This window comes from Crotalus tigris, unplaced genomic scaffold (genome assembly GCF_016545835.1).
Source record: "Crotalus tigris isolate CLP2741 ecotype Arizona unplaced genomic scaffold, ASM1654583v1 scf7180000024451.546054, whole genome shotgun sequence".
NCBI classification, from domain to species: domain Eukaryota; kingdom Metazoa; phylum Chordata; class Lepidosauria; order Squamata; family Viperidae; genus Crotalus; species Crotalus tigris.
The window spans coordinates 236,826-260,999 of NW_024100620.1; the positions used below are offsets into that span (position 1 = coordinate 236,826).

The following is a 24,174-nucleotide window of genomic DNA, read 5'->3' on the forward strand; positions in this document are numbered from 1 at the left end:
ACTCTTTTCTCACATTTTAGCTGTTGTCTGGCTTAACAAATGCTTTTGTTTATGTAACCATCTGCTTAGCTTTCCCAACACCATCTCTGTGGCTCTCTACATATCCTCATTATTTTGACATTGATTGTAAGAAGCTCTATATGAGGCTGCCCTTAAAGACCATCTAAAACTGCAGTTGCTACAAAATACAGCAACCCATATGCTGGCAAGCGAGAGTCATTTCAGCTTTGTTAGAGCCACACTGTGAATGGTTGCCAATAGGTTTTTGTATGCAATCCAACATCCAATAACGGATATGGCACAACAACAACAACAAGAAGAATAGCCTTTTAATGACTAAGACATAAGTTACCATACCACCTGTCTGATTAGAACATCATGCCCAGAGCCTTTGGGAATTTAATGCAAAATAAATTTAATAAATTACCATCCCAGGGTAGAGGTGGAAAAATGCTTTGGCTTCTTTGTCTGAAAGAGGTTAGGAGGCTGGGAATCCGTTTACCCTTTTCAAATAGGCTGTTCCCAAAATCTGAATAACTCCTGTGCTGTTGAAGTTTTTTGACGTTCTGAAAGCTGCTAAAACTTTGCACATGGACTATGAATCTACAGATCAGGTTGCTTTTAACCCTGTCTTTTATATATATGTTATTGTACAGTTGATGGTAGTTTACTGCATCATAATTTAATTTTCAGTCTCCTTTTATCATTTGGGACCTGTTTTCATTTACTGTTAAAAGTACTATCGTTAAAGTATTTGAAATGTGTGGACTATGAATCATATGAGTACATATAAGAGTGAGATAACAGTTGGTTGCTGTTTAGAACAAATGAGCGTTGACTAAAACAAAGACTTTAAACAGAAGTATGTTAAAGTGCATTGCAGTTCAATTGATTTAAATGACACACATTTAAAGCAGGTGCTTACAATCAATAGAATACAAAGCATCCCTTTGTTTGGGCTTATTGCAACAGCAACTGTCTACATTTGTGATGCTCTGATGCTAGTAAGAGCAAATGACACGGCTCAAGGAAATCCATTTATCTTGTATCCAAGAACATTGCATAGTACTTGGAAAAGTATTTCTTAACCCTGACAACTTTAAGATGTGTGGACTTCAACTCCCAGAATTCCCCAGCCAGCATGCTAGCTAGAAAATTCTGGAAGTTGAAACCCACATACCTTAAAGTTGCCAAGGTTGAGAAACATTGAATTAGAGCGAGCAAGCCCTCATTCTCACTAGCCATGTAAAGCAAAGCAAGCTGTAAGATCAGCTGTATCAGTCATGTAGTTGACAAAACACAAATCACTATGCACTCTTGTACAAATCAAATTGGGATGGGCTCTGGGTCAAGTGGTACAGTGACTTCCTATGTCAGTTCTAAAAGTTTTTGAGTTGCTTGTGTGCGAGCACTGAAATATATGGGCTAAAGTCACATATGAGCCGTGATGGCGCAGTGGTTAGAATGCAGTATTGCAGGCTAACTCTGCCCCACAGTCTGGAGTTCGATCCTGACTGGCACAGGTTGACTCAGCCTTCCATCCTTACAAGGTCAGTAAAATGAGGACCCAGATTCTTGGGAGCAATGTGTGATGTCCAGAGAGTGCTGTAAAGCACTATGAAGTGGTATGCAAGTCTAAGTGCTATTGGTATTGAAATAATTTGATAAGTGCTGGCCTAACTACTGTTGTTTATATGAAATCGTTAGTTATCACTGAGGCAGTTTTTTGGTATTCAAAAGATCACTGTTTTAAAAAATATAGTTTTATTTTGATCTATGAATCCAGCCAATGGATATGAATCACGTAAAATTACATTTGACCATTGAAATCAACAAGATTTTTTATTCAGCCAATTTATATGGTGACCCAACTCGGAGGATGGAGTAGAAGAGTTAATTTCAACAGTATTTGACTCAACCCATTATATCAGAGTTAAGACTATTTTAAGCATCAGCAATTTCAATGAAACTGGAGCACTAGATATTGTGGTCATTATATAAACTTTATATTTTAATAGTTTAAACATATTTCTCACTTTTACATTTCACATTGGAAAGCTAAGTGGTTTCACACAACTGCTTCCTGAATGATTCCACAGTTTGGACTTCTGTCTAGACCAGTGGTTCTCAACCTTTCTAATGCCGTGACCCCATAATACAGTTCCCCATGTTATGGTGACCCCCAAGTGGGTGTGGCCACCAATAAGAGGGAGTAGGACAGCTAGGGAAAAGGGAAAAAAGTGGCGGACAGCATGGTTTGGTGACCCCCGTGAAATGGTCGTTCGACCCCAAATGGGGTCCCGACCCACAGGTTGAGAACCACTGGTCTAGCCATTTATAATACTCATTGTGATAGTTATCACTCGTGCAGTCATCTAATGATGTCAGTACAGGTGGTCCTCAACTTGTGACCACAATTGAGCCCAAAATTTCTATTGCTAAGTTTTGCCCCATGTTATGACTCTGCTTGCCATAGCTGTTAAGTGAATCACTGCAGTTGTTAAGTTAGTAACATGGTTCTTAAACGAATCTGGCTTCCCTATTGACTTTGCTTGTCAGAAGATTACAAAAGGGGATCACCTGACCCCTGGACAAGGCAACCGTCATAAATGTGAGTCAGTTGCCAAGCATCTGAATTTTGATCACCTGACTGTGAGGATGCTGCAGTGGTTGTGTGACAAACAGTCATAAGTCACTTTTTTCAGTGATGTAACTTCAAATGGTCACTAAATGAACTGTTGTAAATCGAGGACTACCTGAATTATTGTACTTAAAGGGGCCTGTGTTATAGCTGATTCAACGTGGTTACTGGCATCAGGAATATTTTCACATAGATGAGATTTCTTGGTGTCAGGGACCATACAGCTGTATACATCTTCTATGGCTCTTGAAGACATTCATGACTCTGTGATTTCTCTCCAAGGATCCTAGAACTTCAGCAGAATGGACACATGGATCTCCTGAAGCATAAGTGGTGGCCAAAGAATTCCCAGTGTGATCTGCACTCCTCTGTGGACCCCAAACATAAAGGGGGAGCCTTGGACATAAAAAGCTTTGCAGGTGTTTTTTGCATACTGGCAGCTGGGATTGTTCTCTCCTGCTTAATTGCCATGTTGGAAACATGGTGGAATAAAAGAAAAGGCTCGCAGGTTCCTTCAAAAGAGGTATGAGACCCTTCCATTTCATCATAGCACTAGAGGTGAGAAGGAAAATGCATCTTCTGATATGTTTTAATGGCATTTTAATCACCATTTGTCACTGGGGGGGGAACATCAAGAAAGAAATAATATAATGTTGTACTTATGAATACTTATTCTAATTAATTTCCATGGGACTTACTAGCACATATCTTGTTCACGACCATTTTGTGAATAATAATTGGCTTTCATATTATTTATAAAGTATTAGCAATTAAGTATTTTATTATTAATCTGGATAAGATCTGTCTTCTACCAACGTATGATGCAGCCTGATCCCACATTCCAAAGAAAATTCTGCTAATTCCACAGGGCTTACATCTAGGACTGCATCCTTAATTGGCTTAACTGAATTTTATCTTTAGTTGATTAAAGCAGGATCAAATGTTAATCAGTTTTGACTTCTGGTAAGGTTTTACTTCCCTGTTTCATAAGATGTGAACAAGAAAAGATACAACAGATGGTTTGTTAGACTCTACACTGTTATATACATTTCCTTACAATCAGCTACATTTTGAGGACCCCTGCATTAGGTGGCAAATTCAGATTTACTAAGAGCCCTGTAAGTCTGTACAGCCTGCTAAGAGAAGGCTAAATTAGTGGTGCAATATGTGTGGACTCTTTCAAAGACTCCCTACATATTTCACTGTAAAAACTGAAAGGTTGTTGCAAATATATAGCATGCTTAGTAGCAGGAGTTCCTCCTTCAGGCCTTAGAATTAAATGTACAGTAGACTTCTGAGCCACATGCATGCTCAGAAACGCAGGAGGATGCTTGCATGAGCATCCCTTTTCTCTATTCAGGTCAGTGGTTCTCAACCTGTGGGTCGGGACCCCATTTGGGGTCGAACGACCATTTCATGAGGGTCGCCAAACAAGGCTGTCCGCCATTTTCCCCCCTTTTCTTTGGCCACGCCCCTAGCACCCGGTGATGTATAAGTGGTTGGGGGTCACCACAACATGGGGAACTGTATTATGGGGTCGTGGCATTAGAAAGGTTGAGAACCATTGATTCAGGTTGAGCGTATAAGTCCTTGTCTAAAAGTAAGCTTTCCCTGGGTTTGCAAAGTTCCAACCACCAATTTCTTTCAAGAGAATGGGACGCCTTTATAAAATTCATCCCCCTCAAATATAAGTGTCAAATATAAATTATGGCTTAATTTTCACAGCACTGAATTGTTTATTTTTAAATTTCTTTTCCGGACTATGCATGGCCGGGATATCTCTGGCTTTTGTTTAAATCATTCTCATTTAGGCAGGCTTGCAATTCGTCAAAGCAAATGTGAGTCTGCACTTCTAAATCAGAGTACTGACAAAATAAGAACATGACTGTATCCAACAGCCAAGGGATCAATTTATGAGATTACTTCTTAGAAGAAACTTATACAAACGTTGTCCTTGTGATTTACAGCCTTAAGAAATAGATGGGATGAGGGGAGGGGGGAACCATTTAACTATTGCAAATATTGGCAATTTAAAATGTGGGTGAAATCTACATGAGGTAGAATCTTGGAACCTCCTATCATTATTTGTTAGGCTTGCTACCAAGTCTTTCTTTAATTGAAAAAAATATATATTTAAAAAGTTCTGAATCGACATATATATTGAATCCCCTCTATCCAAAATAAAAAAAAAGTTCAACAATTCAGCAAAGATTATGAAACTAGCATTCATTTTAACCCTCGTGAAATCCACTGGTTCTTCCTGAGTCCCCAGATGGAGTTTATATTGCATCAATTTATTCCAGGCCCATTGGACTTCAGAATGCAGCCTTTTTGTTCTAAGAAAACAAATAAATGCCTTACGGTTGTAAAAATAGCTGTGAAGTGGTGAATCAAAGTAATCCATGCAGTCATGTCTGCTTGTGTCTGCAGACAGCCTTATAACAATAGCTCTGACAGAACTGTGAGCTGTCCCCATTAATCTCAAAGGGATGTAAACTCTGAAGCCTGGTGATAATTTAAATGTTCTCATGATTGAATATTTCACTGTTGACCAAGGCATATTTGAAAAAAGAGGAGCAATCATTTTGTGGAACTAAGCACAAACCATCCTATGAGTGGTGTCTCATTTTGATGTCTTAAGTCAGGGGTCCTCAACCTTGGCAACTTTAAGACTTGTGGACTTCAACTCCCAGCTGGCTGATTGAGGAATTCTAGGAGTTGAAGTCAACAAGTCTTAAAGTCGCCAAGGTTGAGGACCCCTGTCTTAAGTGGGTAGAATATGGGTCAAGGGATGGCATTTGGACAATTATCACTCCATTCATTTTCTTATAAACAGTGGATATTATGTTCAGCAGTAGACTTCATCTTAAAAGACCAACTAGAAAAACATGGAGGATGGATTTAAGATAAAATAAATGTTAGTGCAAAGATAAAATTAAGAGTTGGTCTAACTGAATCCAATGGTAGTGCTTTAATCACCAAAACCAGTTCACAGGTTACATTTAACATGAGTATCGTAATAGTAATCATGCCTATGAAGTTCATATTATCTCTGAATGTCCCAAAGGTACTTTTTCAAGAGGCAACTTGACTTTCTTGTTTTTCTTTGAAGACATTTCACTTCTCATCCAAGAAGCTTCTTCAGCTCTGACTGGGTCATGGGGAATGGAAGCATTTATATTCCTTGCAGACAGCTGGTCATTTGCATTCTTTTAGAGAGTTGTTGAGGCCACTTGGAGGTTTATCTGTGTCCTCAGGGTCAGGATAAACCTCCAAGTGGCCTCAACGACTCTCTAAAAGAAGGCAAATGACCATCTGTCTGCAAGGAAGATAAATCCTTCCATTCTCCACCATCCAGTCAGAGCTGAAGAAGCTTCTTGGATGAGAAGTGAAATGTCTTCAAAGAAAAGCAAGAAAGTCCAGTTGCCTCTTGAAAAAGCACATTTGGGATAACCATGACTTGGATGACTGAGAATCTCCATAGACAATTATCTCTGAATGCATTTGGATCACTGTGGATGAATTGCTTGCCTTGCTACTGGTAGATATTCAGAAACCTAGTCAGTAAATATATAATAGCAAAATGTGTGCTTAATTTTTTGGGCCAGAAGAGCAAATCTTAAACCTCAACCTTTAAATAGAGGTAATCCTCCACTTATGACAAATTGCTTAACAACCGTTTGAGGTTACGAGGATCCTATCCTCCAAAGCTACTTACAATCTGTTTTTGAGGTTATGATGTTAGCACTCCTCACAGTCATGGTGACTGCATTTTGGGCACTTGGTAATTAGCTCATCTTTATGACTGTTTGCGGTATCCTATGATATATGACATTTTTTGCCAGTTTCCAGTGTTTACTTCAGGTTTTTGGCAAAATTTAGGGAAAATTGATTTGCTTAATGATCGTGGCATTCACCACAAAAAAATGGTAAAAAATAGGGTCTGGTCATATGATGCCTTGACTTATGACATCTTATAATTCCAGGCTCAGTTATGATTGTAAATCAAGGACTGTCTTAAACAATATGGATATTGTACCTATATCTCTATCAATATCTCTTAAATGGCTTCTATGCAGTGAAAAAAGTGATGTAACACAAGTATACATATATGCGGTATAAAATAACAATTAATCAAATAAAGCTTAATTAATACATATTAATTCCTGCGAATTCTCTAGTTTCCTTAAAGCTATTTGAGGTAAAAAATGGAAAGGGCAATGCAACCAGTAAAAATAATAGTAGTGAGAAAGAAAAGGTGTTTTATGTAAGTGGGAGTGTGTATGTGAGAGTGTGTATACACACAAATACACACATACACATGTAAATGCAATGCATGTTATTTATCTTTATTTTTGGTTTTCCGTTAGTTGGCACACTGTTGCTTGATAAATGATATACCCATTTATACTGAATTTTGACAAGGAGGCTTTGAGAACAAAAAGGAGTAAGTAAGCTATGTACGGAGGTTGGTGTATTTAAAAACTAAGGCAGTATTAAGACATTTGATCAAATAGATGGCAGAAATGGCTATAGTTTTTACCAGGACAGAACACCCAATATTAGATCTTTCTCCTCCAGTATATATAATAATATTATGTATATGTAAGTTGTAAGTAAGTTGGGTGTAAATAAATAATGTTACAACAATTCTATATTTACCATTACATATATAAATATTGCTTGAAAAAAATAACATTTTACAGTTACAACAGAAATGAAACTTAATTTCAAAATGTATTATTTGTATAAGGAAAATGCTACTTAGGGCTAAAAATGTGCTTTCATTCAGCAAGAGAGCTTTTAGTTTTCATCTAGCATCCTTATAAACTCAATTTTTTTTTTAAATGCACATATCTGAATCACCTTCAAAATAAAGCACCCAAAATTAGCAATCAAAGAATTGACACATTTATTCAAATCAATATATGAAATTTAGGTGTAATCTTTAAAACCCACAAATTCCCTGTTGGAAATTTTCCTTAGCCTTTCATTATCTTCCTATCAACAACACAATTTTGTCCCTAAAGCTTCTGTGACATTTCCTCTTGCTTTGTTTCCTTTTATCTTTGTCTCCATTTTCCTCTATTTCTTTCTTGTGTTGCTTTCCTTGCCTGAAACCAAACAAAACTTCAAAGAACAACTGTACTTCCAACAGAAATACAGTTACAATAACAAAGGAATGCACAATAATTGCACTTAAAAACTGATGAAAGTTTTTGAGGCCTCCTGCTGGTAAGGATTTGATGTTCAGAGTATCCAGTTTCTAAAATATAGAAAAGAAATAAGTTGTGATTTGGTATTGCTATTGTGGGGTGGGGGCTACATAGTGATGATCGGCACAGTCATATCTGGGCAATAGACATTTGCTATATGCACCAGAATACTAGTAATTTAAGAAAGACTTCATCTCATAAAATGATCCATAAAAAGTGAGATATAGTTTATAACATGCAGAATCATGATTTGCTAGACTCTAGGTAGGTCTTCTTTACTTCCAAGAATAATAGTAACAACAACAACAACAACAACAATAATAAAGTTGGAAGGGACCTTGGAGGTCATCTAGTCCAACCCCCTGCTCAGGCAGGAAACCCTATACCATTTCAGACAAATGGCTGTCCAGTCTCTTCTTAAAAACTTCCAGTGTTGGAGCATTCACCCCTTCTGGAGGCAGGTTGTTTCACTGGTTAATTGTTCTAAAAGTTTCTCCTTAATTTTAACTTGCTTCTCTCCTTGATTAGTTTCCATCCGTTGCTTCTTGTCCTGCCCTCAGGAGCTTTGGAGAATAATATGGATTTAATCTGTTAGGCCAAGCTGTGGCAATGCCACATATTTACTACTATTGTCCAGATTTATTTACTCTAAACCACATACACAATCCAATTAGTTTACCATTGAAGCTCAAACTGTGATGGATTGCAGTGAAGTGACAGTTTCTGAGGAAGAAGGGGATCTGAGGGGGGATGGGAGGGGGCAGAACAAGAGACAGCATTGAGAAAGGATGAGAATTTCCCTGTCTGCAAACAGTTAGTCCTCAACTTACAATCACAATTGAGCCCAGAATTCCTGTTGCTAAAGGAGATAGGACAAACTGAGGTTTGTCCCATTTTATGACCTTGCTTGCCACAGTTGCTAAGTGAATCATTGCAGTTGTTAAGTTAGTACTTATACAGTAGATGAAATACCACCTTATTCTTTTCCTCCAGGGTTGTTCTATGGCTTTTATTTTGACACTCTTTTCTGAGAAGTTCAGCAAATTCAACTGTTGACTTTTAAATGCACTTCCCAAACTCAAAAGCTTATTTGATGCTCGGAAACTGGCTTCCCCATAGATTTTGCTTGTCAGAGAGTCACAAAAGGTGATCCCATGACTCCAGGATACATAAATACCGTATATGCCGGCGTACAAGGTGACCCGGCGTATAAGACGACCCCCGTCTTTATCGCCGAGCCACATTCCTAGAACGTCGTCTTATACGCCGGAAACTATCAGTATTTCCGGCGTATAAGACGACTCGGCGTATAAGATAAGTCGCATTATACGCCAGCATATATGGTACAATTGCCAATTGCCCAAATTTTAGTTATGTGATGATGGGCCTGGTGCAGTGGTGAAAAATGGTCATAAATCACTTTTTTCAGTGCTGTTGTAACTTCAAACAGCCACTAAATGAATGGTTGTAAATCGAGAACCACTTGTATATTCATTACGGTGAGAATAATAAAAGTTTAATCTACCAAGATTCTATTTGATGTAAACAAATATAGAACAGAACTTTGGCTGGATTGTCCGATGTCGTGCTTGGGCTGGGCCTGACACTAATAGAATAGAAAAAAATGAAAAAAATTTAAACTAAATTTTAGGAATCTATTTGCTGATATCCTTGCTAGCTGCCCAGAATCACTAGGAGTGATTTATTTTCTTAAGTAAAGATAAAATAAAAAATAACATTTCAAAGTAAAATTGTATTCTAGATACTTTAGTGCAGGGATTCCCAACTGGGGATCCTCGTACTCCCTGGAGGTACAAAATGATATTCTAGAGGATGCGAAAACTTGGGTTTTCAAAATTATAGTGTATATGCATAATTCGTTGCTGTTATTTCAAACTTTTGTAAGGGGTGCACGAATATATCAGAAGCATTCTAGGGCGCAGGGTATAGAAAAGGTTGGGAGCTGCTGATTTAGTGAAATAAACATCTAACTGATGAGCTAAAGTCACTAATTTTTCAGAAAATATTATGAACTGCATCCTTTGTAATGTGGGTTGATAAAAAATAAATAGAGCAACTAAGAGTTGCTGTTGATATCATTAATGTCTGAGTTACATTTAAAAAGTGACTATGATTACAATCATTCTTGTGAACCACTAAAGCTCAAATGTTCTTAGAGAATGGGAACAATAATATAATACCCAGAATTTATTCTGCCTGAGAATCAATTTTTAAGTCTAAATTTGTTGTCTGTCTAGACCAGGGGTAGGCAACCTTGGCTCTTTTATGACTCTTGGACTTCAACTCCCAGAATTCCTGAGCCAACTCTGGGAGTTGAAGTCCACGAGTCATAAAAAGAGCCAAGGTTGCCTACCCCTGGTCTAGACTAAAAGCTACATATGAAGTGGGAACAATTAAGATGGTATGATGCCCTGAATACCACAAGATGCCATGCCCCCACAGCAGCATGCATGGCAAAAACCATGCCTATACTTACTTAATCCAAGCTTGTCAGGACTGACAGAATCTGGAAGAAATTGCCTGCCTGATGACTGTACTGCTCTAGGCAAATGTTTGAGACAAAAGCTACAGTACATTGAAACTGTAGCATGGCCTCTAGATTTGGGGTCCCCAACCCCCCCCAGGCTGTGGCCCACTATCAGGCCATGGCCTGTTCAGAACCACGCAGTGGATGCAGTGGGTGAGCACTCCCGCATGCGGTCACAGCTCCATTTGCATGAGCAGTTGGCGAGTGCATGTGCTCAGCCACCACTCACGCATAAACATTCCCTCTCCCTCCCCCCACCCACCGGTCCACAAAGTTGGAAAGTTTGGGGATCACTGCTCTAGATAGATGTCCTGCCAATCAACAGCCTGTCAATATTCAGGATTACATTCTGATTCATTTTTATCTATGCTTAATTGAGCAAAGTCACAAATGTTCCATTTCCTGATTCTACATCTGCTTCTTTTCCCTCACTGTGAGAAGATTTTTGTTTTTGGTTTGGCAAGTGAAGGCATCAAAGAGTAAGTCATTTATTTTCTACCTTGTGCTTTGCTCCTTCCAGGATGACAAAGAAATTGATCTGGAGCATCTCCACAGACGTGTGAACAGTCTCTGCACAGATGATGAAAGTCCCCATAAACAGTTTTCCACTTCATCCATTGACTTGACTCCACTGGACATTGATACTTTGCCCACGCGTCAAGCACTGGAGCAAATCAGTGACTTCAGGAACACTCACATCACTACCACAACCTTCATTCCAGAGCAGATCCAGACTCTTAGTCGCACACTTTCAGCTAAAGCTGCTTCTGGATTCTCTTTCGGCAATGTGCCTGAACACCGGACTGGCCCTTTTAGGCACAGGGCTCCAAATGGGGGCTTTTTCAGAAGTCCTATCAAAACAATGTCTTCGATTCCGTATCAACCCACTCCAACTTTAGGGCTTAACATCGGTAACGATCCAGACCGAGGCACATCCATATAAAGCTTCAGACATTGCTTTGTCACTGTTTCTTCTTAGGACTCCCTTTGCAAGGAGCGGCTGTGATATTGTGGAACTAACTTGGATGTAACTTTTTTAAAAAGAAATCGGGAGTATTAGTAACAACTCATTATCCTTTCTCTTGCCCTCCTCTTTTTCATTTTTCTCTCTTATACTATGTTAGGCCATGATTTTTCAGTTTCCTTAGGGTAGGCACATTGGCTAAATTAAAGTGGTTCTGGAGTAAGTCTTTTCTAGAACGTATTATGACTTAGCTTTGTAACCATCAGGCTGCTGGAACTATTCTGAAGTAAGTGCAACCTGAGCTACTGTAGGAAAGCTACCTGCTATCCTCCTAAAATTGTATTAGTGGTTATTCAGCTGTGCAGGTCTTCAATTATGATTTCAACAGATGTTTCTGAGCGCACCAGGATGTAAATGTAACAACTGTTTACCATTCTGTAAAGCAGCCATGTCTTTTTTAGGCATTGTGTAGCAGCTTTAAGATCCCAGGAAAAAAAAAAACAAGTGTTTAAATGTTCATACAGGTGCTATGCTTGTATTCCCACCCGTTCCAAAGCACCATTCTGGAAATGAATCTGAAGGTCTACAGAGCATTATGTCATAACACTTGAAATATATAGGAACTAAATATGGAGTCTGTATCAAAAATACAATGTTATTTCACTGAAATACCTTTGAATTGGTTTTATTATTATACCAATAATGTCTGTTCTCTGACATCCATTTCATGCTTCTCTGCTACTGTGCGTCCTTTTAACTGTGGACCAAAGGCCAACCTTGCAGTTTTTGTAAGAAAACGAAAATGAGAGAAACGGTAAAGAGAAGGGAGAGACTATTAAATATGAGAATGCAATTTTGTAGAATTTCACCAAGCCATTGCTATGCCAGTAAAGACTACAGTTAAATCTCCTTTTTGCACTGCAACAGTGCATATGATCTTTCTGGAATTGTACAGAGTTTAAAAGTTTTTGTTTTCTTATGTACAGAGAACTGTATCATATGGCAGAATCTTCTGTTAAATAAATTAGTCTCTCATACATATATATACACCTATATATATATATACATGCTTTGGTATATGTGAGTGGGCGTGTGTGGGAGGGTATATATGTATATACATGTGCACACACACGCGCGCACACATATATTATATATCTATAAAATGGCAGCCAGTGCTATTGCAATTTGTCTAATAAAGCTTTAGTAAAAACAAGTGTATTCTGGAAAGATGTACAGGACAAAGAGATGGGGTGCTTTAATGCTATTCTGATTTACATTGTTTGGTTAAACGTATTTTATACTGTTCTTTTTTTTATTAGATCATCCAGGGCAATTTAACATTTGTACCTAAATGTGCAAGTCACTAATTTAGATTTATTTTTATTTTTATTTGCGATCACTATTCAACAGTGTTGAAAGTTATGGTTAATCATGCTTTTACATTAAATTGCAAAATTGGAAAGCACTCATTAGGTTAAAAACACAAATACATATCCAGGTATGTCTGATTTACTGGCTCTCAGGAGCATGAAAAACAGATCATGCAAGGTGAATAAGCCCTATTGAAATCAATACTGTCAATCTTTGGAAAAGAGAAGAGAGTTTACATAAAGAAGGCTGTTGAAAATGATTGGTGTGGCCTTAACTGCAGTCCTATTGTGCTCCAAGAAAGAGGGAATGGGGAGAGAAAAAAATAAGCTTTTGTTTAAATCTTTATTACGTATTCAATTATAGATGTATTTTTGATGTGAGTTCCAATTGTATAGAATGATAAGCTGATGACAGCAAAAACAAAACGGCACCTCCTTTGGCCTGGTGACATTTTTGAAGCTAACACTCTACTTGTTCAGAACTGTAAAAATGAGCTTCGGTTGTAATTCTTATAAACTAAACTGCGGTTAAGTAGAAAGCAAGCCAACTTATTACGTGTTTTTGTTTGTTTTAATTTGATATGATATTTATGTTAATCTAACTCAGTTATGTGGATAGGACTTGATTATAAGAACCAGCTTAGGTGATCTGCTCTAGGAAAAATTCAAAGTATATTCTTCAAATCTATTCTATTTTGATGCCTAATACTGTTCTGGGAGAACATCTTGTAATGTCCTTGTTTTTTTTTGTATGAAATCTGCATAATATTGTCTACTGTGTAAGGCAGAACAATTTTCTTATCATGAGGAAGGCCATTCTGTTTTCAGGGTACAAGTGTTTAAAAGCATGCACAACTTGTTTCCCCTTGTAACATTCATGAACATCTACACAACTGATTTATAAAAGAAAAAAAAAGAACAAAAAAAGGGAAAAAAATCTTTACAAGCTATAGGGGTATACCAGATGTTGCGGCGGTTTTAGTGATAATCCAATTATTTTCATGTGTTGTCTATTATACACAAACACAATTTGGAGGCCTCGGTTGCAAGTGGCAGAGCTTTCTGTGTATAATTTGTCTAAATAATTTGTCTAATAAAATGGTTTTTTAAACTTGCCTCTCTGCCTATTTCAACGATCATGTGAATAGACAAATAAGTAAATATGAATTCAAAGCATTCGTTGACTTGGCGCCATAACCATGCTATACCTGCAGGATAATTACTCAGTTTCTAATTTCTAGAAAAGCCTCATAAAGAATGTTTAGCTTAATTTGATTAATATTTATACCATATTCTTAAAGTCAATGTCCCCTTTTCTCAACTGATTAGTACAGGGGTCCCAACCCCTGTGCCACGGCTCGGAACCGGGCCACGGTTTGGAAGCAGGTCACACAAGCAGCGGACAACTGCACAAGTGCATCCAGCTCCACTTGCACAAGCGGTGGGCGCATGCGCTCGTGCATGAAGCTTTATTTGTGCAAACGCTCGTGCAAATGGAGCTACACATGCAGAACCATCCTTCCCACCACCACTACTACTGCCACCACCGGATGGCAAAGCCAGAAAAGTTGGGGACTGCTGCAGTATGCAGTATATGCAGTAAAACAGCTCTGAGAATTACTGATTTGAAACCTCTAGCATTTGTTGAATTCACTGGAATAGAGAAATAAATCAAAGGAGAAAGTTTACACTGAAATTTCCCAAAGCTGGTGGGCTCTACCAGGGAAATCCCCCCCCCAAAAAATAAAATGTCCATCAAGCATCGTTCAGTAATGCTTCACTGGAAACAACACTTAACAGGCTTCTTCACAGATGTCAATCGACCAAGGAAATGCAAATACTTCAAACAACAAATATTATCAGGTAAGTTGTGGCTCCAAACCTACTCAGAAAAGAACTATCAACCCAGGAGTGGGCTCAAAAAGTCAAGATGGCAGAAATGACCATATAATCAAATGCACATTTTTTTCATGTGACAAACATGTAGCTTCATCTTTGCCATTTTTGACCCCACTTGCACATGCCTCTTTATCCACAGTTGCCCCTAAAGCACAACACTTTAAGAATTAGTCTGTTAATTTCAATTGAGTCGTGTTCAGTTCTTGAAGTGTCTGTCATTCTGATCTGTCTTGATGAATAACTTAACAGTTGTTCCAAGGACATTCCAGTACGATGAGAGAGAGGGGGAGGGAGGGAGGGAGGGAGGGAGGGAGGGAGAGAGAGAGAGAGAGAGAGAGAGAGAGAGAGAGAGAGAGAGAGAGAGAGAGAGAGAGAGAGAGAGATCTAAGACTTTACTAAAGTTCTAAAAAGCATGTTCTGGAGATAATACATTTAGTCAATGCATATATGGAACATGCTTTGGAGGCACGGGAGAGGCTGGACAATCAAGTGTTTTAAGATGCTTTGACATTATAGAACTATACTGCAGAAACACTTCTAAATTAGTATCCTATAAAACAAAATCCTCCTATTAGCTTCAATAAAACAAAATCCCCTAACTAGTTTCAATGCTAGGACAATGCTTTCTTAAAAGAAAACAGACTCAGGAAAAAAGTGGAAATGCCACTCTGTAATTTAATATTTCCTTAGTCCTGAGTAATCTATCATAAATCATATATGCAATAAATGCCAAAAATAGACGTCATTATTGTCAGTAGCTTGAACAAAAAATGGCAAATTCCTTACATTTAAAACCATTAGCATTCAACATGGATGAAAGATTATAATTTCTACACGGATAAATTAGAAATTAAAACTCATACTTTGGTAGCACCTCTTGTATATATCATGAAAGTATTTTATGGTTATTATTGAACAATGTACTTTTGCAGATCAAATAGGTAGGGATGATGGTGGTGACTAACACTGTATGTTTAATTAAGATAGCAGGGATTATCTCTGTGGAACTGAATCAATCAAACAGTTATTATGGGAGACAGGCAGTCCTCAATTAACTGGGCTCTAGGAAATGTAGGACTTTATAGATTGTAACCAGCAATTTGAACTGCACCTGGAAGCAAACTGCAGCTCATAGGGTAAAGATGTTACATGGCATACTGAGAGATGTAGTGTCCATGCCACTACATTGTGGATCAGTTGAAGCTTCTGGATGGTTATCAAGGACAGTCCCATGCAAAGTTAATTGCAATAGGCAAGCCACAATATGACCAGATATTGAATGACTTCCTAAAGGTCCACCTGACTTTGGGAAGAGTGCAACTGGTGTACCAGATGATCTTTGGCAAAGGCCTTCTGAGCCAGAGCTGCTACCTGCTAATCAAGCAGGAATAGTGAGTCCAGGAAGACTCCAGATTGTGTACTATTGTTGACCGAGGAAGCACTACCACATCCAAGGTTATTGGAGAAAGCACATGATTAAGGAAAAAATGTCCCTACTTTAGAAATATTCAGATCATAGCTGAATATGAGGCAAAACCTCTACAAAGTTTTAAGAAATGAACTTGCTCTGAAGATGTTAAAGCCACACATTGGTGTAAATGGAAGAGAAGTGTGATTTCCATGGACATTTGTACAAATGCTATTGATGTCCAAAGAGAGAATGAAATTTCAGACTGTTAGCCTTTGCTTTCAATCACATCTTTATCAGGGCTCTCCACTTTGTGCTGAAAGAAGATAGCAGAGGTTTTATCTGTTAGATGCCATTTAGAGTCACTTGCTTGTGAGTTGAGCAACTATATAAATTAGGCAGATAGACAAACAAAACATTTGGGTGTTTTCAATTTTCAGAAGACAGTTATGTTACTAATGTCCCATTGCTGCCAAAAGTATTCAGAATATAGAAAAATCTGAGACCTCTCATCCTAGTATAAGTATTCAGCCAGCTTCTTGAAACTTAGACAGCATTGTTATTGTTGTTGGTTTTTAATATTCTTCCCTTTCTGCGTACTCTAGACTCACAACTTTTATTCTTAGAAACTTGTAAACTTTTGTTGTAGGATTCCAAAGGTCTATTCAAGTGGAAGTGCTAATTTTCTGTTGGCAACTTGCAATTCACCAAAATAACACAGCAAAGTAGCAATAACAATTTATCCTGCATTTCATTGTTCCTAACAATTGGCAATGGGTAATTCTTCTGATAAGCCCTAATAGAATCAGGCTGAACTCCTCTGAACCAATCTGACTACTTATATTTCTTTTATAGTATGCCCAATGAAGGATTCTACCACAAGAGCAATAGGGAAGTTCAAAACAATCCCAGTTTGTTGCCAAGCCATTCACCTGGTACATGGTTTATATTTTTTTGGCATCCGATATAACAACTGCTAGGTGGCCTCTCATCAGAGTTAATGGTGGCGTTACTTCCCATCACTTTTTCTGCTTCAGTTATAGAACATGGAGTTTCATTATAGGATCCCAGTCCCTAGTTTCTTAACCATCTTTATCTTATCTCACACATTCTTCTGTTGTTCAATATACAGAACCACCATAGGAAATAAAGGAAAGCTTCTAAAGTAGATATATCCTACTGTTTTGCTACTGTTGAAATAACACAGAGTACCACCTTATTCTATTTCTTCAGAGTTGTTCTGTGGCTTTTATGTTTTGCTGAGAAATTCAGCAAGTTCAACTGTTGATTTTTAAATGCATTTCCTGAATTCCAAATCTTACTTCAAAGCTCAGAAACAAGGATATTTTTTTCTGCACAACAGCAATTGAATTTTTCCTCCTGATTCTTACCTGCATCAGACCAGCCTTTCATGCTGTTTTGATTTCTATGTAACTAAATCTACTATAGATTTAGGGTTGGCTGTGAATATTTCTGAGCCTTTGTGATCATCAGGTACAATGTACATGTTGGTAGTAACTATATATATGTTTGCAATTTCCAAACAGAATATAAAGTTACAAGAGAATACAAGAGTGCAATAGTTAGGCTGAAGTGAATTAAAGATGCTGATATCCAGTTAAATCTGACATCTCTTCCCGAAAATATATATCAGCACTCCTGATTGGTTCATTCAACCTCTTTAGATGTGCTAGATACCTAATTAAAATGATAATTCCTAATAAAGGAGGACATTTTTTTGGTTTGACTTTGCTCTTCCTACTACAATCTTAGGAGGAAGTTACCAAAGTATCGTATAAGGCAGTGTTGGCGAACCTTTTAGAGACCGAGTGCCCAAACTGCAACCTAAAACCCACTTATGCATCGTCGGGTGCTGGGTGGGTGTGGCCCATTGGGTGGGCATGGCTACGGTGGTAACAGCTAACTGGGTGGGACTAAAAAGTTCAATCAATCAATTCCAACTTTGCAAGATCTTTTTTTTCCCGCGAGAAGTTGAAATTGACTGATTGATTGAAACTTTTTTTTTTTTGTACACGGCGGCAGAGGCCTAAAGCAAAAAGGTTTTATAAAACCCATCTGAAGATCTAGGACTGGGGCGATGGCACGTGTGCCCACAGAGAGGCTCTGAGTGCCGCCTCTGGCACCTGTGCCATAGGTTCACAACCACTGGTATAAGGGCTAAGATTTTGGTTATGTGGGAAAGTGATTTTCAAAACTGTTAAAACATATTTTGTTATATTGCTTGTTTATGCTGGCAAACAGAGTTGAAAACCTCACATTGAAATAAATTTCAAATATAATCAGTTTTACTTACTAATTTTATTTTCCATTTATCCATGACTCTTGCCCAAAATTTAGCTAAATTGTGTATTCATATGCAAAAAAATGCACAGCCATCCAGTTGCTAAGCCCAATTAATTTTACAGCTTATTCTTTTTTATACATATGTAACCTGTTTTGTGTTACTGAGCACACCGGAGGCTGAAAAGAATCTAAGTACAGGCATGTTGCTAAGTGAAACTCAAATTTTTATAGCAGTTGGTAAGTTGCTACTTTTAGTTTATATCCGGTGCATTGGCTGTTATCAAATTCTGCATGGGATGACCATCTGGAGAAAGGAATCATCACACGCATGTGGTATCTATGTGCAATTTCTCTCTGAATCTGCAGCAGATGCTTGCAACAGTTAACTCTCAGATGGCCGCCAGATGGCACTTTAGTATTTTACTTAACAATTCCCTTTTTAAATATGGTTTTTGAATATCAACTGTTTCCCCTGTTTGTTTCTTACTCTACAGGGGATAGATTCCAGCCCTGATCAGATGTAACTAGAAATCATGTAGATTAATGCTACTAATCTCAAGTATATTTAGTAAGCAGATTAAGGAACTGTGAAGCAGAAAATTCAATAGTACTATGCTGTTGTGAAAGTACACGATATAATATTAAAAGTAACACATTTCTATATATATGAATACACTTGAGCCCAACAGCCTTAATCAAGTGATAGAGGGGTAGAAAACGCTTCCCAGTCCCTCCCATGGCATGGTTGGTTTGGAGGCTGCAAGGTTATTGATGGAGGTTGGTAGGAGAGGTTAAGTGATTGTATGGGCATTGATTGTGCCAATGTCCAATCTGCCCACAGTTGTTTTAGGCTGAGCTAATTGTGTATCCCCTTTTTATGCCTTGATAGCAGGGGAGTTTTTCTCCTGTGGGGATAGGGATTACTTAGGGCTAAAGATTGAGAGACTTCTGCCTGGGAAAGTTTTAAGGACATTAGCCTTTCCTTCTGTTTGTGTTGTCTTTCTAGCTTTTGGTGGGCACACTGAACTGCCAACGATTTTACTTGATCAGGGGTAATAATAATAATAAAATTGTAAGGGACCTTGGAGATAATCTAGTCCAACCCCCTGCTCAGGCAGGAAACCCTATACCAGTGATGGCAAACCTTTTAGAGACTGAGTGCCCAAACTGCAACCCAAAACCCACTTATGCACTGTCGAGTGCCGGGTGGGTGTGGTCCATTGGCTAGGTGTGGCCAATTGGGTGGGCGTGGCCAATTGGGTGGGCATGGCTATGGTGTAATGGTAGACTGGGTGGGACTAAAAAGTTTAATCAATCAATTCCAACTTTGCAAGATCTTTTTTTTTCCCGTGAGAAGTTGAAATTGACTGATTGAACCTTTTTTTTTTTTTTTGCACATGGCAGCGGAGGCCTAAAGCGAAAAGGTTTTATAAAACCCAACTGAAGGCCTAGGATTGGAGTGACGGCGTGTGTGCCTACAGAGAGGGCTCTGAGTGCCACCTCTGGCACCCGTGCCATAGGTTCGCCACCACTGCCCTATACCATTTCACACAAATGGCTGTCCAGTCTCTTCTTAAAAACTTCCAGTGTTGGAGCATTCACAGCTTCTGGAGACAAGTTGTTCCAGTGATTAATTGTTCTGTCAGGAAGTTTCTCCTTAGTTCTAGGTTGCTCCTCTCCTTGATCAGTTTCCATCCGTTGCTTCTTGTCCTGCCTTCAGGTGCTTTGGAGAATAGTTTGACTCCTTCTTCTTTGTGGCAGCCCCTGAGATATTGGAACACTGCTATCATGTCACCCCTAGTCCTTCTCTTCATTAGACTAGAGAAAACTTTACATAATATAGGTAGTCCTTGACTTAGAACAATTCATTTAGTGACCGTTAAAAGTTACAACAGCACTGAGAAAAAGTGACATGGTCATTTTTCATACTTATGACTGTTGCAGCATCTCTATGGTCATGTGATTTACATTTGGATGTTGACAACTGGTTCCCCTTTTTCAACCTTCTGACAAGTAGTCAATGGGAAAGCCAGATTCACCTAACAACTGTGTAACAACTGCAGTGATTCACTTAACAAACAAGGCAAGAAAAGTCGTAAAATGGGGCAAAACTCATTTAACAATTTTCTCACCTAGCAACATAAATCTGGAGTTCAATTGTGGTTGTAAGTCAAGGACCGCCTGTACTGTTTTATGGACTTCCTATAGAAAACAGATGCTTCCCAAGTAAACTTGAAATGGAAGCAGCGCTAGCAGCAAAGGAATCCTTTCCCAGATTCTCCTCTTTACCTTGCATTAAATAGTAACGTGTTTTGTTGGCGTTCAGTGAGATACAGCATTGTCTGAAAGCTCATTTGCACTACAGTGATACCAGCGAACACAAACCTAATTACAAACTTGTAATTAAAATGACATGAGGTGTGCAAACCACAACTGTGAGTGATAATTCTATTTGATTCTTCTTCATCTTAAATTTAAGAAAATTCTAGGGTACAGCTGTCAAATTCACCACGTGATGTGTCACGACATATCACGACTTTTTTCACATTGCAGGAGCTAGGGTGGGCGCGGCCTCCGCATGATGCAACCAGCCCAGTTTGACATCCGTATTCTAGGGCTATGAAACTATTATACTAACTAAAACTAGAAAGCAGAACAATAGGCTCAATAATTTTTAACTAATATACTTGTTGCATTTGAAAAATAATAAAAGCATTAACTCAAGTAGATTTCTTGATCATACCCACTGCTTCTGAAATGTCCATTAACCAATAGGATCGTAAACAAAACAGTTTGCAATACAAATGTGTTTTGCGTTCCACCATGTATTAATATTTTTTTCTGAAAAAGTAATTCACTAAGACCCTTTGTTTGGATAAGACAAATCTGCTGCTATTTCCACGGTCTTTCTCCACAGAAACTTTCCATCCAGATTGCGACGAAGTAAACCTTACCAGCCTGCAAAATGGAGGCACGGGAGGGGAATACTTTTCGGGGACACCCACAAGCCCATCCTCTTTATGAAATAAAACAGAAACACGGGCCGACCCCAAGCATGTAACGGGGTTCCGGATTATTAAAGGAAAGAATCTCCTAAGAGAATCGATAGAAAGTGCAGCAGGCTTCTTGCCAATCAGACTTCACGGATCTCGCAAACCGCGCCTGAGCGTCCCTAAAAAGGAGGGATCTTCGTAGGCCCCAGGGCTATGAATAACAATCCCCGTTCCCCTACGCTGTCGATAGAGCCTCTCTCTGCTCTTCTTCCGCGTAGCGCGATCGCCAAGGAGACCGGGCAGGCGCTGCTACTATGCAGACTGCCTCACGCTGGAAGTCAACCCCGCGTCCCATGGTGCGCGCCCTTTTTCAAAGAGGAAGTCAAGTGTGGCGAATGAGACACAGACTACCATTGTCCGCGCGACATTTTAATAACCTGCACCTACAATATTCAACCTGTTGTTTGCACAGGAGACAACCCTGCGACACAAAAAGCCACCCGACGGGGCGGCAGGCGAAGAGCTCGGGCAGAGACTTGGCGCTGCGCGGCGCCATGGCTCCGGCGCTCGGGCTCCCGCGCGGTGTGGGCACGGAGCAGGCGGAGGAAGGGGCGAGGTTACCCTCAACAACCAGCCGTGCTATTCGACGTCGAGGGCGCCCCCTGCCTCCGCCTGGGAAAGGCTTCGCAGGCTTTGTGGAAACGGTGCCCTCTCTGAGCTTGGTCGTTTTCTTGCAGACGTTTCATTACCCAAACTAGGTATGACATCAGTAACACGCTCTCGGGCAAAGAAACGTCTGCAAGAACACAACCAAGCTCAGAAAGCACCCAGGACCTCATTTCAACTCTTGAGCTGCAAATATTCTCCTTTGTGGAAACAGATTGCAGAGAGCCCAGCTTAATCCAAAAGGTGATTTTATCCTTTCCAGGGACAGAACAGACCCAGGTTGGTCACCTCAAAGAACCTTGTGGGACAGCGGTGCAGGGATGAGGATCTACTTTTTTTTCCCCAGTGCCTTTTTTCTGGATTTCTTTTAATCTTGTCTAAACTCCTAGGACTTTTTGGTGGACCCCCCCCCTCCCCATCCAAGTACTTTCCAGGTCAGACCCTGCCTGGCTTCAGGAAAGGGAGGGGATTAGTTGAAATTACTTGTTCTGGAAGAGTCTGGGTGAAAATCCTTTGTGGCAGAGAAGAGTCACCCCTTGATCTAAAGACATCTATTACTGGGACCACCAAGACAACTCCCATCAATATTGACAGGGCAAGCCACTAGAATATAAAATGAGAGCAAATCCCACTCCCTACTAACACTAATGTAACTAGTTTAATGAAATGTCTGCAAGAAAATAACCAAGTTTGGAGAGCACCAAGGACCCCATAACTATGCTTTTCAACATCCTTTCCCCACCCATCCCTCCAATGTGTTGAACCTATAATTCCCATTACTCTGTCTATCCTAGCTTGTGCTGGTCAGCGAAGGACACATGAATTGCAGAAGGCTGCTTCCAGAAAAAGTGGTAGAAAAATATACCAGAAGATTCCCAAGCAGAAAATGACTTCATCCAGGTCTTCAGAAGAGTTTTTTTTCCCATTCCTGGAGCAGAGCTGGGCCTCTATTCATTTTTTCTTTCAAGTGCATTTTTTTCAGGTACAATTGAATTGCAGTGAGTGTCATAGCCCTATTTGGGAAACAAAGGATTCCAATCTGAACTTCAGAGATATTTAAGGAAATTTAAACCTCAAGCCAAATCATTAAGAACTAAAACCTGCTGAAAATCAAAGGCCTTTTATTTTGATATGCATGGAAATTTTGTACAAGATTGCCTCCTGAATTATAAATATTTAAGGGTTATAATGTGTTAAGGTGTTAAAAAAAAAACCCATTGGAACAGTTTTTTGGAAATAAAACCACCACATTTTTTGCTTTTATTAGGACATTAGTAAATAAAACAGTTTCCTGCAAAATAAATCAGAATCATTTGATTTAATGCAGTTAATACAGTCCAGTTTACAGATGAGCCATTTTAATCAATATAGTAATGGTTTAAGAAACCACCAGAGGGCAGGACTGAAACGACAGAAATACCAGGAAAGTCAAATTTGTCTAAACATTAGGAGAATAAAACCTTTTGGCAATGAAATACTATATCTCAAGAGCTGATTAAAATATATCCCTGCAGTGAGAAATATTTAAATCAAGTTAGTCAATCATGTCCTAGAGATGTGTTCTTTAATTTTTATTTTATTTTTTATTTTTAAATTTATTTGCTGCCTATCTCACTGTGGGGCTACTCTAGGTGGGTTACAATAATAAAAAGGAAGAAAATAAAGGAATATAAAAAAAGAGTCCTTGTACTTGCACATACTTACAATTGTTGCAGCATCCGCACAATCACGTGATCAAAATTTGGGTGCTTGGCAATCACCATGTATTGACAACAGTTGCAGTGTCCCAGCATCATGTGATCACCATTTGCAACCTTCCGATCAGCTTCTGACAAGCAAAGTCAATGGGGAAAGCTGGGTTTGCTTAACGATTGTATGATTCACTTAACAACTGCAGTGATTTACTTAGCAATCCTGGCAGAAGTGTCATAAAATTGGACACGACTCTCTTAACAATCACTTTGCTTAGCAACTGAAATTATAATTCCCATTGTGGCTGCATTGTACAATGCAGTTATTGTACTCATACGTGGATAGCTTAAAAACCAGTATTGTGCTGTTCTGAAAACAAAACACAAAATTGGTTTGACCTAGTAATAGATTTCTGAAGGAACATAGAATCTGTGGATAAACTCTGTGACAGATAATGAGGTTTCTTAGATTTA

The 24,174-nt window shown here is 38.9% G+C and overlaps 1 protein-coding gene across 1 annotated transcript in view; it reads left to right on the top strand.

The window, feature by feature from the left end:
- Positions 1–13,866, top strand: part of GRID2 (glutamate ionotropic receptor delta type subunit 2) — a gene marked incomplete at its 5' end in the record, with an annotated part of 242,365 nt that extends 228,499 nt beyond the window's left edge. Inside the window, 2 exons of the mRNA XM_039332164.1 lie at positions 2,924–3,164; positions 10,926–13,866. Of these exons, the coding sequence (XP_039188098.1) occupies positions 2,924–3,164; positions 10,926–11,348 (664 nt within the window). The remainder of the gene's footprint in view (positions 1–2,923; positions 3,165–10,925) is intronic.
- Between the last annotated feature and the right edge of the window lie 10,308 nt (positions 13,867–24,174).